Source organism: Tauraco erythrolophus, chromosome 10, assembly GCF_009769465.1.
Source record: "Tauraco erythrolophus isolate bTauEry1 chromosome 10, bTauEry1.pri, whole genome shotgun sequence".
Taxonomy (NCBI): domain Eukaryota; kingdom Metazoa; phylum Chordata; class Aves; order Musophagiformes; family Musophagidae; genus Tauraco; species Tauraco erythrolophus.
This window is the reverse complement of record NC_141474.1, coordinates 14,485,459-14,499,501: the sequence shown is the minus strand read 5'-3', so window position 1 is coordinate 14,499,501 and position 14,043 is coordinate 14,485,459. Positions and strand designations below refer to the sequence as shown.

At 41.9% G+C, this 14,043-nt stretch overlaps 1 protein-coding gene across 1 annotated transcript; it reads left to right on the top strand.

Moving 5' to 3' along the window:
* SLC71A1 (solute carrier family 71 member 1) lies at positions 1–14,043 on the top strand. The gene is given in 15 exon segments (XM_086617323.1): positions 1–156; position 3,112; positions 5,562–5,579; positions 5,582–5,655; positions 6,804–6,866; positions 7,486–7,613; positions 8,691–8,805; positions 9,960–10,178; positions 10,447–10,560; positions 10,967–11,038; positions 11,522–11,634; positions 11,812–11,909; positions 12,532–12,606; positions 12,609–12,694; positions 13,362–14,043. Coding segments are annotated over 15 exon segments (1,470 nt in total). The 5' UTR covers positions 1–69; the 3' UTR covers positions 13,569–14,043.

The window sequence follows — 14,043 nt, the reverse complement described above, 5'->3', positions numbered from 1 at the left end:
GCGAAGGCCCGGCTGCTGGGGAGGGTCCGCTGCTGCCGCCGCTCCCCCCCGGGGCTGTAGGATGGTAAAATGACCCAGGGGGGGAAGAAGAAGAAGCGCGCCGTGAACCGCAGTATCATGCTGGCCAAGAAGATCATCATTAAGGACGGCGGGACGGTGAGGCCGGGCGGGGCCGGGGGCGCGGAGCGGCGGGCGGCTCCGGGGCGGGGGCGGCTGTGGGGCGAGCTGGCGGCTGCGGAATCCCGAGCCGCGGGCTCCCGCGGCCATGCGGAGGGCTGGCAGGGGGCCGAGGCAGGTGCGGCCAGGCCCGGTCCGGCGCGGGGGGGCCCGCGGGCCTCGGGCGGCCGCGTCTGGCGGCGTGCGAGCGGGCCGTGCTGCGGCGGAGGCGCCGGGCTGAGCTCTGTGGCGGGGTTTCGGGTTTTTTTTATGCTGCAGCCGCGATAGCTTCGTTCGGCACCCCGGGCCGGTTTCGTTGAGGCGGTTGCTCGAGAAACACCTGTACGGGTGTTAGCTCAGGTGTTTTTCATAAATGCTCCTGCGCAGCGCGGACCGATTTTCAGGGCTCAGGAGCCAGTGTGCAGAGCAGAGTCGGCTCAGGAGTTAGGCGTCGGTAACTGCGGATCCGTGGCGTGTGTCCGAGATGACGCGGCACGCGTCTAAACCCAACTTTACGTTGAAAAGTGCTGAACTGAGTCCTTGCGCAAGGAAGAGCTGCTCGGAAGCAGCAGTCGGCGGCACAATAGCCTGGGACGGTGCGGGCAGGCAGTTGCCCATTGTAAAGGAACGCAGGAAGCGCCGAGTGTGTTAGGATGCAGTTCTGGTGGTGCAAAGCCCGTCTGGGATGTGCATTTCCCGCACGGTGAGTGGATTGCCGTCACAGCAGCCCTCTGTCCTTTCTGTTTCCATAGTCTTGGGAAAGAATAGGCCAGCGAGTGGGACGGGCTCTTGCATCAGAGAAATCCCGTACAGGGTGCCTGGAAGAAGTGTTTTGCAGTTCCCTCCCACGATGTTGCTTCTTATTAAATAGATAAATTTTAAAAAGAAAGGAAGCTGTTAAGTGTTTTGGCATTGGAGCTTGTTTTTTTTTAGTTGCTGAGTAGCATTATTGCCAATGTATCCTTGTCCCTGCCTTTTTTGCGCTGTGTAACATTGTGTGGATTTGATGTGCGCTCTTCTAAATACAGTGTCGTTATTTCAAATAAAGAGACATCTTTACAGTCTAAATCGCTAGTGGCCCTTCAGTTTGTCTTTTTGGAACAAAAATGGAGAAGAGGGAGGTGTCAGAGTCACTAGAGTTGTTCATCAAACTGGTGACCAACTGTCTGGTAAGAAGCAAAACTAATTCCAGTGATGGATGTTGATGTTTTTCAGGACATGTTTCCTGCACTTCGTAAGGATAGAAATGTATGAGACTACTTGTAAAATGTTAAATGCAAATATTTTAGAATGAGTAATAGAAGTAAACATTGTTACTTATGGGACATGGAGCTTCAGAATTTCTCTCTGAAGTAATCATTGATTAAAGTACAATATATTTCCAAGTGTTCTTTATCTCTCAACTTTAACTTTCTTGTGCCAAGAGAGAAGAAAAGATATAACAACTGCATTTAGTGGTACAGAGGGGCTGCAGTGTATCCCGCCAGTTTCAAAAGCAGTGTGGAACTTGCATGAGGTTCTGTACAATTTTCTGTTGTTTTTAAAACAGTGGAAAAATGGACTTTGAACTTTAGATGAAAGTATGTAGATGTTGTTAGATAACAAGAATACCAGCTTGTCATATTTTCTGCCTTCAGACGAATGTTTTGAGAAACTATTTGGTTTAAATACATTTTTAAAGTTATAAAGTCTGTTAAAGCAGAGTATTCTTGTAATGACAGCAAAAACTTTATGCTTGAATTTTTTTAATGTTTGCTGAAACATTAACTAGCCTTCTGTGCTCAGTCTCCTAGTTTCTTTGCTTACCCAACATGCTATGTGACATTATGGGAAACAGGCAAATGAAACAGCCCGCCGTCTTGAATATCTCCAGTTGGCAAACCAGTAGCTAATCAAGTATCTAAATGTACAGTTTCTAGCCTGATTGGTTTGTTTGAAACTATTTCACATCAAAGAAAACCGTGACTTTCTTGCCTGTGATAATATAAAGCTATTTAATGAGGCAGGTGTCACAAGGCAAAAAGAGTTTACTGATGGGGAACCTTCAGTCAATTTAATTTGTTCTCGCTTCTAGTCACTGATTCTGATGTGAAAGAAAAAAACAAGCAAAAGGGAAAAAACACCTATTGCTGCTGCAGCGCCTCTGCTCCCGCCGTGAGTTACGCAGGGCACCCTTGCGAGGCGATGGGTGGTGCAGGAGGGTGGGCTGGTGTATGGTGGTATTTTTGTGGTGTCTTTGCAGCTCAGTGGCTGTATCACAGAAAGCAACGTGTAATGGTGTGTGTACTCAGGTGCGTGTTGTCAGATTCACCAAAGGAGAGGCAGTAACACCAGTGAAGTGGTTTCAACACTGTTCTTAATTTCGCCTTCCCTTATGACCAGTTGGAATTCATCCTGTGTAAGATTATGCAGTTTGAAGCTCTGAAACGAATTGGGAGTTACATGCCTGGGCAATGCCGAAGAGAATTACAGCTTAGTACTTTGGCGTCTCTTCCTTTCCAGCAGAGGAGCAGCAGCTGTGATCTTGTATCCGATGCCTTGTTGCTTTGATAGTTGTTCTGTTGTTGCCAGATGCGGTGTTCTTAGGGCGCCTGGCGTATCCTCTTTTTATCACGGCCTGACTGACAGTGTTTGGTTAAAGACCTTTTCTCTCTAACCAGCGAAAAGGGCATTCTTAGAGTGCTGGTTTGCGCACAGATTTTGCCAAACGTAAAAACGCTCTGCTCTGGCTACATGGTTGCAGAGAGGGGATGCTGTCGCTCTGATTGGAACATCTCAGTTCCGGGTTGTTCCTGCAAACACTCCTCTCTCCAGGTGTAAGGTCTTCTGATTTGGTTGCACTTAGGTCATTACATTACGCTACATTAGCCGGTTTGTGAAGCACAGCGGGGCCGGTTTGTACAGTAAGATGGGGCTGAATACCCCACACCTGCTCTGTGCACGGTGGAGTAGGAGCGTACATCAGACTAGTACTCAGGTCTTGTGGACTTATAATAGATCTTCATGCTCTGTAATGTAACCAGTTATTAATCTCCTTCCCTCTTTCTTGCACCTCAGGAGTACTTTGCTACTTATAGTTGCAGCCATCTTAAAAATAGCTATAGAGGTGATGATCTGAATGTGACTAAATTATTTCTTTTTTTCTAGATAAGAGCAAATAACAGTACCTGTGATAAGTGAGCATTAGCAATAAGAAGCTTAACCCTGGTCATCTAAATGTCACTTCTGTTTGTTTCTGCCCGTGTAATGGAAACATCTGATCAGGTTGCCTATAGCTGGATGACGTGGCAGAGGACAGCAGTCATCTGCTTATATGCCTCTAAAATCACCAACAGGTTAGCAGTGCAGGACAGCCACTGGTTTCATTCTGCTGGTTTGGTTTGTGCATGTGATCTCTCAGTAGCTACCCAGACTGGACAAGGGCAAGCACAGAGACAGATGGCTGCTGAGCTTGTGTTTGCTGTATGTGAGCAGACCGGAGGTGCTTTTGACGCATGGTGCTTGGACAGGGCTGGGTTCACAACTTCTGCCTCACCATTTATGATACCTTGGGGGGTCACAAGCTTGATAGGAATCTGAGGACTATGAGAATGAACCTGATTTCTGTATCACAGTGAGGCAAACAGCTAAGATTGCTACTTACGGTTTGTGCAGAGCTGGATACATTTTTTTTAACCCAAAACTGCAATAAGGGTTGTGGGTGGAAAGGGAGAGGAATTGTGGGAAGTGAAGGTAATTATACCTACTTTCTGTACCTATGAAGACTGTTAATGTACCTCCTTAATAGGATGAAAAAGTAGCAAAAATGTCTGTATTTACTGAAGAGGGCTTGGGAAAGAAAATAGTACAGTGCTAAGGTACTTTTGTAGCTCACCTTTTACATGTTGAATGGTTACCTTTGAAAATTCTTATCTTTTCTAGCAATAGGGTGAACAGCCAGTATGGTTTTCTGTATTTATTTCCCACAGTTGTTGAAAAGGCTTATTTTTAGGTTTTTTTTTTCCTGTGTTGGAAATACTGGAATCTGGAAAGAAAGCTAGGTATGACTTGCATAAATCTTGTTATAAAGAAAGGCTCTAGTACTACCTAACTGAAAATCATGTAGTATTTGAGATCGGAAGGCACCTCTCAACACCTCTAAGCCGACTGTCCAGCCTCTTCCCTCAAACAGCGTCAGCTGGAGTTGTTTGCTTAGGGCTGTGTCCAGTCAGGTTTGGGGGATGGAGATTCCACAACCTCACTGGGCAGCTGGTTTCCAGGGGTTTGCTTTGTTCAGGGCTTACATAGAATTTCCTGTGTTTCGGTGTGTGCCTCCAGTCCCGTCACTGAACGCCTCTGAGAAAAGTCTGTCTCTGTCGATCCGTAAATCGGATATTTCTATGTGTTGATAAGATCCCCCTGAATCTTGAGAAGCAGCTGAGGACTTCCATGTTTGCTCAGTGTAAATGCTAGGTCTAATCAAGTCGGTGCCACTCCGTTGGTAACCCACCTTCACACAAAGCTACGGAAGTAGATACTAAGGCAGCAACTTCTAAGCTTAAAGAATACATGTGAGATTCTACCAAGTTGTTCATACTACCTTAATACGAAAACAATTAGTGCATCATTTCCTCAATTTGCAAATGATGAACTATGGCATGTTGTTTGACAGGGCAGCGTTTACAGAGTGTATGAGATGAGCAGGTTGTCCCCACCCATGCTCTTTTTGTTCTCCTCAAAAGCTAGTTCTGATTCTACTAAATCACCACAGAATTTGGAGTTCCGTATTTCAGATCTTTTACTCAGATCTATTCCATGCATTTGAAGCACATTGTAGCTAATGGACCTGCTCTCAGTATGTGGGAAGTGATCAGTGCTGTTCCTGAGATTCACTTCGGCGTTATTTCCGTTTTTTCTTTCTTGATTTAGAGCTGTCGAAGTTTGTACTTGGCCATCGGTGCCTTTAGTAACAGAAGTGCTGTAAAGCTGTTTGATAGATGAGGCAATTAGACTTTGGGATAGCGGAGTGTGAACATACTGTGTTTTGAAATCATGAAACTTGATTTCCATGCAGCATTGTGTGGGCTTAAGCATTTTTCTCCAGGAAAATGAACTAATAATCCAAAGAAGGGTCTGTTTCTGCTTTCAGTAGCATACTTGTTTCCCATACTGGCAGTAAAGTGGTTATTTTTTGTAATTTGAGAGGGAAGCACACTTATATTCTGCAGAGGATTAAGACATGTCAGGACATTAGCAGCAAAGGGGTTAAAACAGGAATTTAATTCAGTGCAGTTAGCTTGAGTAACTGTATTCCGATGTTTTGAGTCTGTTTCATTTTTTGATCCGTCTGTTTGTAGTGTTCAGATCCTTTTTCATACTGATAGATTGTTAGACGTGTTAGTGACCTGTTTTTTCTTTTGTTTTAGCTCAAGGAATTGGTTCACCGGTGTCTACCATGCTGTTATAGTGATCTTCTTGGGAGTTTTTTGCTTGGGGACTCTTACAAGCGCCACTCTGGTGGTAAGTGAAATGCTTGGTTTCTCGCTGTATGGGAGTGGTGCAATGACTGCAAGGCACTGGATATCTTCTGAATTGAACAAAAACTGTGTATCATCGAGCTGCTCTGTTGAGCAAGGGAAAAGTTTATTATTTTTACATGGAACCAGGATTTTTAAATTATTTCATTAAAGCAGTGTAATCATGCAACATAGCTGTTTATGTTTAACTCTGCTAATGCTCAAGCTTACTTGTAAGTATTTCCTGATGTGAAAGCAGTAAGGCAGTAATGAAATTATGTTTTCTTTCAAGACGCTACAAAAAGTTGGCACGTTACAAATGTAAGGACAAAAATATACCTGAGGTTTGGTAAAATTATGCAAGCTGTGTGTGTAGGTAAGGAGGTCCTTGGTGACCCAGCTGTGCTTTAAACAGAAGCTTCAGAGCGCAGATCCAGTTACACCAGTCAAAGTTTCCCTGTGATTAGCGAGACAGTCATACCAAAGAGTTTGCACCAAGTTATTTTCTAATGTAGTTGGTTGCTTTCCATTTGGATTTAATCTTTGAGAGTGACACATGCTTACAGATTAAAAGCAGTGAAGGCTTAAAGATCTCCAAGCAAATGCCACCTAAAATGCAGTCTTGGTGCGGTTCTGTAAGCTGATGTCCACCATCAACAGTCTCTTGGATATAAACCGCACGTTGCTCACCAACTGGCATCCATCTCACATAACACAAGTCAGACTGGGAGAGGTGCCTATTTTAACCTGTTTCGAGGCTCTGGTCACCGAATTGAGAGTCACTTCAGAATGATGATGTCTCTCCTCTCTCTCCCCAGCCCCCTACAGATGACATGGTAACACGTGCAGTCTGATTTGAGATCATTTTCTAGGTTCTCTGTGGTCTGTTTAGATTTCAGACACTGAAGTTAGATGACATGAATCCTTCCCAAAGTGTTGAGAGAACTGAGGCCCTTACCAAGTAAAGCTAAAATCTCAAAGTACCTTCCATGCAGATCAGAGATTAAATAGATTATTTGTGGTGTGTCTGTCTTTTCTTTGTTGTGAAAACACCAAACTACTGTGAAGGTGCCGCAGTAGAAGTTGGATGCATCATGAGCAATGTTTATAGTTGATATTGCGTAAATGACAGTGTTAGTATTTCTTCTCCAGGTTCTGCATGAAACCTTCCCAAAACATACATTTCTAATGAATGGTCTAATTCAAGGAGTAAAGGTAAGGTGACAAAAGTTAATCACAAGTACAGTTTAAAGTGAATGGTGGGAGGAATATAGAAATGACTGCCAATTGAGAGAAACATTCAAGAGGTTTTTCAATATAGCTTTCATGGTATAAATAAAACATGGGAATCAATTATTGCTAAAAAAGCAAATAGGTATCGTTTTACTTTTAGTAAGATACTGCTTGGTCTGTGCCTGCTGTTTGGGTTCAGCAAATAAAAAGGTAGTTGACTTATCACAAAAGACCCACATAGTGCGTGTCTAAAATTCAAGAAGTTTTTACTTAGGGCTTGTTGCCCCAGTAGGGTATTTTCAATGATTTACGTTTATGTGAATTCTAAATATATAAAACTATAAAATACAGTTCATAAAACTGCTAGTATGACTGGATCATCTGCATTTTGAATTTTGTGTAACTCTGAGGTAACGTCAAATGTTTTGTAACCAGACATGGAATAGAAGATCAGTAATGCTTGACCATATTGCCCTTGATGCATTGCTCTATAGTCATCCACTGTAATAAAAACAGAGCCCAGCCTACTGTCAGATTGTTATGGTCGGCTGTCATGATTCTGACCACTTAGTTCTAACTTAAAATGTTTTGTTTCATTTAGGGCTTATTATCGTTCCTCAGTGCCCCGCTCATAGGTGCCCTGTCTGACGTGTGGGGACGAAAGTCCTTCTTGCTGCTAACAGTGTTTTTCACCTGTGCACCAATACCACTCATGAAGATCAGCCCATGGTTAGTAAATACCTTCACACTAGATTTGCTGTTTCTTGCTAAGTAATGCTTATGTTTGTAGCACTGCTGATAAAATACTGTTTGTGCTCCATGGAAGGTTGAGGCTTTTGTATTACTTGGGTGCAAAGTTGAGAGAACAGAGTCAAACTGAACTAACTGCCGTGAGGCCAAACACCTTGGTCAGAATTTGAAGAGCTGCTGGTTTTGAGCTCTGTGCTGTAGGCCCCACTTCCTACTTCAGCACATTTGCAAAAGATATAGAATGCTGTCCAGTAAACTGTGCAGTCTGTATTGTGGCCGTGTGACTCAAAATACTAACCAACTATGCGGAAATTACCACCTTGCCTATGCTGGCTAGTGCATGAAGTGACCGTTTGTAACTTAAAATGTTGCTGCTGTTTTGTTTCTCGAGTTTTAAAATCCACCCACTTTCAGGCTGCGTGCAGGCGAGTAAGCTCCTAACCGGCACGTACATTCCCAAGGCAGTGCTTGAGTCACAACTCAGAGTTGTCGGACTACCCGCGCGCTGTACCCGAGGGTGAGGCTGAAACAAGAGTGTGCTGGCCAGCGCGGAGCCAGCTGAGCTGGTCGCTCAGTCAGCCTCTTCCGTGTTCTCTTCAGTCACGTGGATTGTTCATGGATTCTCCATCCCTTTGCTGGGAAGTAGCTTGTTTCTAAGCGTAGCTTAATGTTTCTAGTCACGAGTGTTAGTGTCTGCAGCATAAGGATAAGGCTGGTGTTGAGACCTCTCCATGACCAGATTCTCAAAATACTGAAGTTCCTAATTCGCACTGGGTCACAGGCATCCAGTGGAAGTTAGTCTAACACCTCGTTTCCTAGAAGTACTTAATCACGGCAGTTTTTCATAGATGTTAACAAAGAAAAACAACATAATTTTATATTTGGGGCACCAAGGAGGAATTACACAACTGTGTCATACTAGCTTTATGCAAGTTTATTGTAATACTTGTCAGGAAAAGTTGGACAAGATGATTTACTGTTGAACAGTACTTGGAGTGTAAGCAGCGACTCTTTTGTTTCTATTTAGCTGTTCTAACTTGTTGATAATGTTCCTAGGTGGTACTTCGCAGTTATCTCTGTCTCTGGAGTGTTTGCGGTGACGTTTTCTGTGGTTTTTGCATACGTAGCAGACATAACCCAAGAACATGAAAGAAGCATGGCCTACGGATTGGTATGTATTTTTTTGGCTGTGTTCCTGTGATGTTCAGTACTAAATACTTCAGCAGGTAAAGCTTTTCAAAACTGTATTTTCATTTCTTCTCTGGCAAGTTGATTTTAGTTTGGAGTAGGGTTTTTCTGTTTAATTGTTATTGTCATCCATTCCTGTATCTCTTGAATAGTCTGCTTCTAACTTAAACAAATATGACTGTGTTCAAAGTTGTCTTTCAGATCTCTGTCTTAACAGTTATTGTCAGTGTTATGATCATCTGAGGGGCTTTAGTTATTGCTCCATCATTTCTCACACTAGTACTAGTCTGTCACCTTTTCCAAAAACTAACCTTTTGTTCCTGGGTAATTTTGGAACTGCCATTGTACAATAACTTGACTACTGCTGCCTGTGTCTCCAGTCACACTGCTGCACTTCAGCTCAGAACAAATGGAGCTGAGAAACTTGTCTTAAGTTCTTACCATTCACTTCTGTTTCTCTGTTATCTCCCAATAACCTGCCAGGTCTCAGGATCCTTCACAGCCCTAAGTATTAGGGATTCGCAGAATTATTGGTTGCATTAAAGATACAGAATCCATTATTGTAGTCAGCAGGAAATGCTGAAAGCAATGGATACAGAATGTAGCTTCTTTCTGCCTGTACACATCAGGGATCGAGAGATGTTGAGAAAGTTTGTTCAGTCACACCAAGGCCAGCTGGTTAACCAAAAGCTACTTTCTGAAGATCCGTTGTAGCAAGTTGGATTAACCAGCATATTAAATTTAATATGCCCTTGATACGTGTGAGTCTTTTCTCCTTTCTTAACAGGCATTGCCTGCTTCTCTAATACGAAGATTAAATAAAGCTCATCGCTTCCCAGAGATATCAGCAGACTGTATAGTTAATTAAATCTAATTATGTCATTATATGCAAGAGTGCTGTGAGCCTCACATTGCTGTCCAGTTATGAAAAAAAAAAAAAGAAGAAAAAAAAGAATTGTTTTTCTTGAAAATTTTTGACTGTCTGAAATACACAGCCAATACCACATAATCACAGGAAAAGGTTACTTTTAATCACTACCTGATTAAAATGGTTAGGCTTCTGAAAATGCGGACAAGGGGGTGGTAATACTGTTGATTTACATAACTGAAAATCTTACCAGCTGTTATTTGTTGTAGGTTTCAGCAACTTTTGCGGCAAGTTTAGTGACCAGCCCTGCTATTGGTGCCTACCTTGGTCGAGTCTATGGAGACAGCCTGGTTGTGGTCCTGGCTACAGCAATAGCCTTGTTAGACATTTGTTTTATTCTTGTTGCTGTACCAGAGTCACTGCCAGAGAAGATGAGGCCAGCGTCCTGGGGAGCACCCATTTCGTGGGAACAGGCTGACCCTTTTGCAGTAAGCTAATTAAACGTGGAATATTTTGTTATTTGTAAATGTTGAGCTTTTGAGACAGGAAAGAGACTAAACTTAACTATGTTTCAAGCTTAAAAAACAAAGCCAGTGCTTTTTCAAGTTTAACCTTGCATCACGGCTAATATTTTTGCCAATGACCTTGCTGAACATGCAGAAGTGTTTTGGTGGTATCACATAATAGCTTCGTTAATTGACATGCTTTTCTCAATATGACAGTTAAATGGTTTATAATACTTTTTTCTTGCCGTAGTCACTGAAGAAAGTCGGCCAGGACTCAATTGTGCTGCTAATCTGCATAACAGTCTTTCTTTCCTACCTCCCAGAGGCAGGTCAATATTCCAGCTTCTTCCTATACCTCAGACAGGTAACTTAACGTTTCGATATGGATTTGAACAAAAGTAAATTTATAGGGAAGTTTTCGGTATTGCTGAATTAATACAGAAAGTATAGATCACTAGTACCACTTAAAGCTCCCAACAGCCTATTTAAGTCCTTTGGCTGTTCTGGTTTTGTCTCTTTTTAGAGAGACAAAAAGAGAGATGAAGGAGTTATAAAACACTTTCTGATACTTTGTAACTATTATGCTCCTTTAGTTTTGTTTACTTGCTTGATTTAATGAGAAAAAAAGAAGCAAACACCAAACAACTTATTTTCTAAGTTGGGGAGGAGTTGAATAATACCGGTCTTCTGCATTGTGTTCCCCCCTGATATTTGTGACATTATGATACAAGGTTAATGGTTAATAATCAAGTTGCCTTTTTTCAATATAGATAATGGGATTTTCATCTGAAAGTGTTGCAGCATTTATAGCAGTCCTTGGGATTCTCTCCATTATTGCACAGGTGAGTTAATGAAATAATAGCAGTGACTCGGTAACTTCAAAAGAGCAAAGCGCTGTGGAGAACTTCCATAATACTGCGGTTAAAGAAATGTGACTCCCCTTTCCTGTAGCTGTTTTTCCAAGTCTCTAACAATTGATTAACACTCCAACTTAGATGGAAAAACATCTGCCAACCAGGGCTTGGTTCATTAACATCCAAAGTTGTGGACTGTGTTGAGAAAACTAAATCCTTCTGTGATATAAGAGGTGACAGTTTGTTCATAGTACTTGCTAAATGATGCTATTTTTTTCGTAGAGGCTTCTGAATACTTGGCAAATACTGGTTTTGGAGAATTTTACTTGGCTTTTTAAAAATTATTTATTTGCATGCATTTAATGTTGAGAATAAAATGTTTTACCTTTTTTAAATTCATTAATTTATCTGTATGTAATTAACATGTTATTTGATTTTATTTTTTAAAAACTTTTTTCCCTTCTCTGTCAGACCATAGTTTTGAGTTTACTTATGCGGTCCATTGGAAATAAAAACACCATCTTACTGGGCCTAGGATTTCAAATACTACAACTTGCGTGGTACGGCTTTGGATCAGAACCATGGTATGTAAATTTCATTTTAATATCTGAATGATACAGTATTTTTCCGCATTTTAATCCTTTATCCAAGGGAGACACTTAAGTACGTGAGTACATGTGTATACATACGCATACATACACGCTCCAACTGCGGAACACTGTCCCTGCAGAGCAGTTACGTTGAGTCTGTATTTCTTGCAGGATGATGTGGGCAGCTGGAGCTGTTGCTGCCATGTCCAGTATTACTTTCCCAGCTGTAAGTGCACTGGTTTCACGAACTGCTGATGCTGACCAGCAGGGTAGGTTTTGTCCTAATACTTGAAATTCCAGTCAAAGAACACTGTGAAGACAGACGTGTCAGGGTGTTGTCGTAGTGCCAGCCACTCTGCCTGAGTCTTGGCACAGAGCAGCCCATGCACCTGAGCATAGGACACACAGTGTTAAAATCAAGTTACCTGGAGTTGTAATACATCTGCATCGAGCCCTTCTGGCACAGAGGGAAAACACTCAGCAGGTCCCACGAGTAGCAAAATATTTAATGAACTTAATATGCGATTTATTTTCCTCACTTTTGACAAGTTTGCTTAGTTATCCAGGTTGCGTACAGTGCTTTCTCTCCTGCATGGGACACTGACAGCAGGGATACTGTGTGTACATATACTGGTCTCTGAGTGTGGCACAGCAAGTACTACTCTGTGCCTATAAGGAGATGGAAAAACATCTTGGCTATAATGACAGTTTTTCTGTGCCCCGTGTTTACTGCTCCCCCTAGTGCAGCACCATTCAGGGAAGCTTTCCTGCTTGCAGGAGTTTGAAAGTGAAGTGAATAGAGTCTTACTGACCTGTTCATAATCCATTAAAAATAGTTAATTATATACATGTAAATACAGATGGCTAACAGTGTATTTTTACTTTTCCCAGGTGTTGTTCAAGGGATGATAACAGGAATTCGAGGACTGTGTAATGGTTTGGGACCAGCACTTTATGGTTTTATATTCATATATTTCATGTTGAACTGAATGAACTCCCCATGCCTGAATCACCATCAGGAGGTAGTGTCATCACACAGTACCATTTACAACAGGTATTCTTCTTTTACTTCCTAATTGCTTTTTTAGAATTAATAAGGAATTATGTGCTCACCAGTTCTGAGTGTGATGCTGTATTACATTTTGTTACACTTAACTGCAAATGAAGCATGTAGAAAGAGGTTCTTAAATCACCCGTGGGGAGGGTAGTTTCTAACTAAGTGGTATGGTTTAGTTTAACTTTCAAAGAGATACAGCTGGTAGCAACTAGACAACTGATGACCCTTGTGAAGAGAGTAGACTGAGGGAAGGATGGACTAAAACCAGCAGCAGCCCCCTCTTCTTGTCTCCCTGATGCTGTATTTACCTTTCACACGTTGTATGTTTTTGTTGTTGTCCTTCAGTCTTTTCACCAATCTTTTCACCAAGCTCTGTGTTGTGGGGTTTTTTAGTTCCTAATGGATAGTAATTTGTTGAGGAAACTCAGCAGCAAGAACTTGCACTAGAAAAGGAAGTTGCCAAGCATTACTAAGAACCATCTGCTCCTTCTCCTAAATCTTAGGATGTAACCTTCTTTCCACACGGAGACAAATACTGTATTGGCTAGCATAGCAAGAAAAAGTTCTTTCTGCTCTGGAAACTTGGGTTTTCAGACACATGTTAACAGAGGACAGTTGCTAAAGGTTCATTAATACTTTGTGGTGTTTCTGTTGTTGTTTTCAGAATTCTATAATTCCCGGACCCCCGTTCTTATTTGGAGCGTGCTCTGTGCTGTTGGCACTACTTGTTGCCTTGTTTATTCCTGAACACACAAACCTAAACGTACGATCCAGCAACTGGAAGAAACACTGTGGCAGCCACGGCCATCCCCACAGTCCCCAGGCTCCTGGTGAAGCTAAAGAACCATTACTGCAAGATACAAACGTATGACAAAAATCCAGGAGGAGCTTTTAGACTTTTTTTTTTCCTCATGAGCAGTTTGGGATACACATTCCAATTCCATCAAAAATGTAATTTCTTAAGGTAATCTTAAGAAGTATCTTTCTGCATGAAATTTTTAGGAATTAAGAAAAAAACCAGAAGTTTCTCCAAAGATGTTGCCATGAATTCATAATTTGCTTTTAAAACAAACTGTTACATACTTGTCTCTTGCCATGAAGTACTGTTACTACAAAACTTTACCTTCTAGTTCAGAGACAAAAAGAACATAGTCAAGGCATGAGCATGTGTCCTGTTTCCTTAAGGTGGTGAGCTTTAATTCTAGTCACGCTAAGTCTCAATGAGACATACTAGCATCCACGTGGACCCATTCATTTTAATGTTGTAAAATCTTGGGTCAGATGATTCAAAGCCTTAATGTAAATGTACTCAAGTAGGGAGAAGGTGAATTGGAATCATTTCTCTT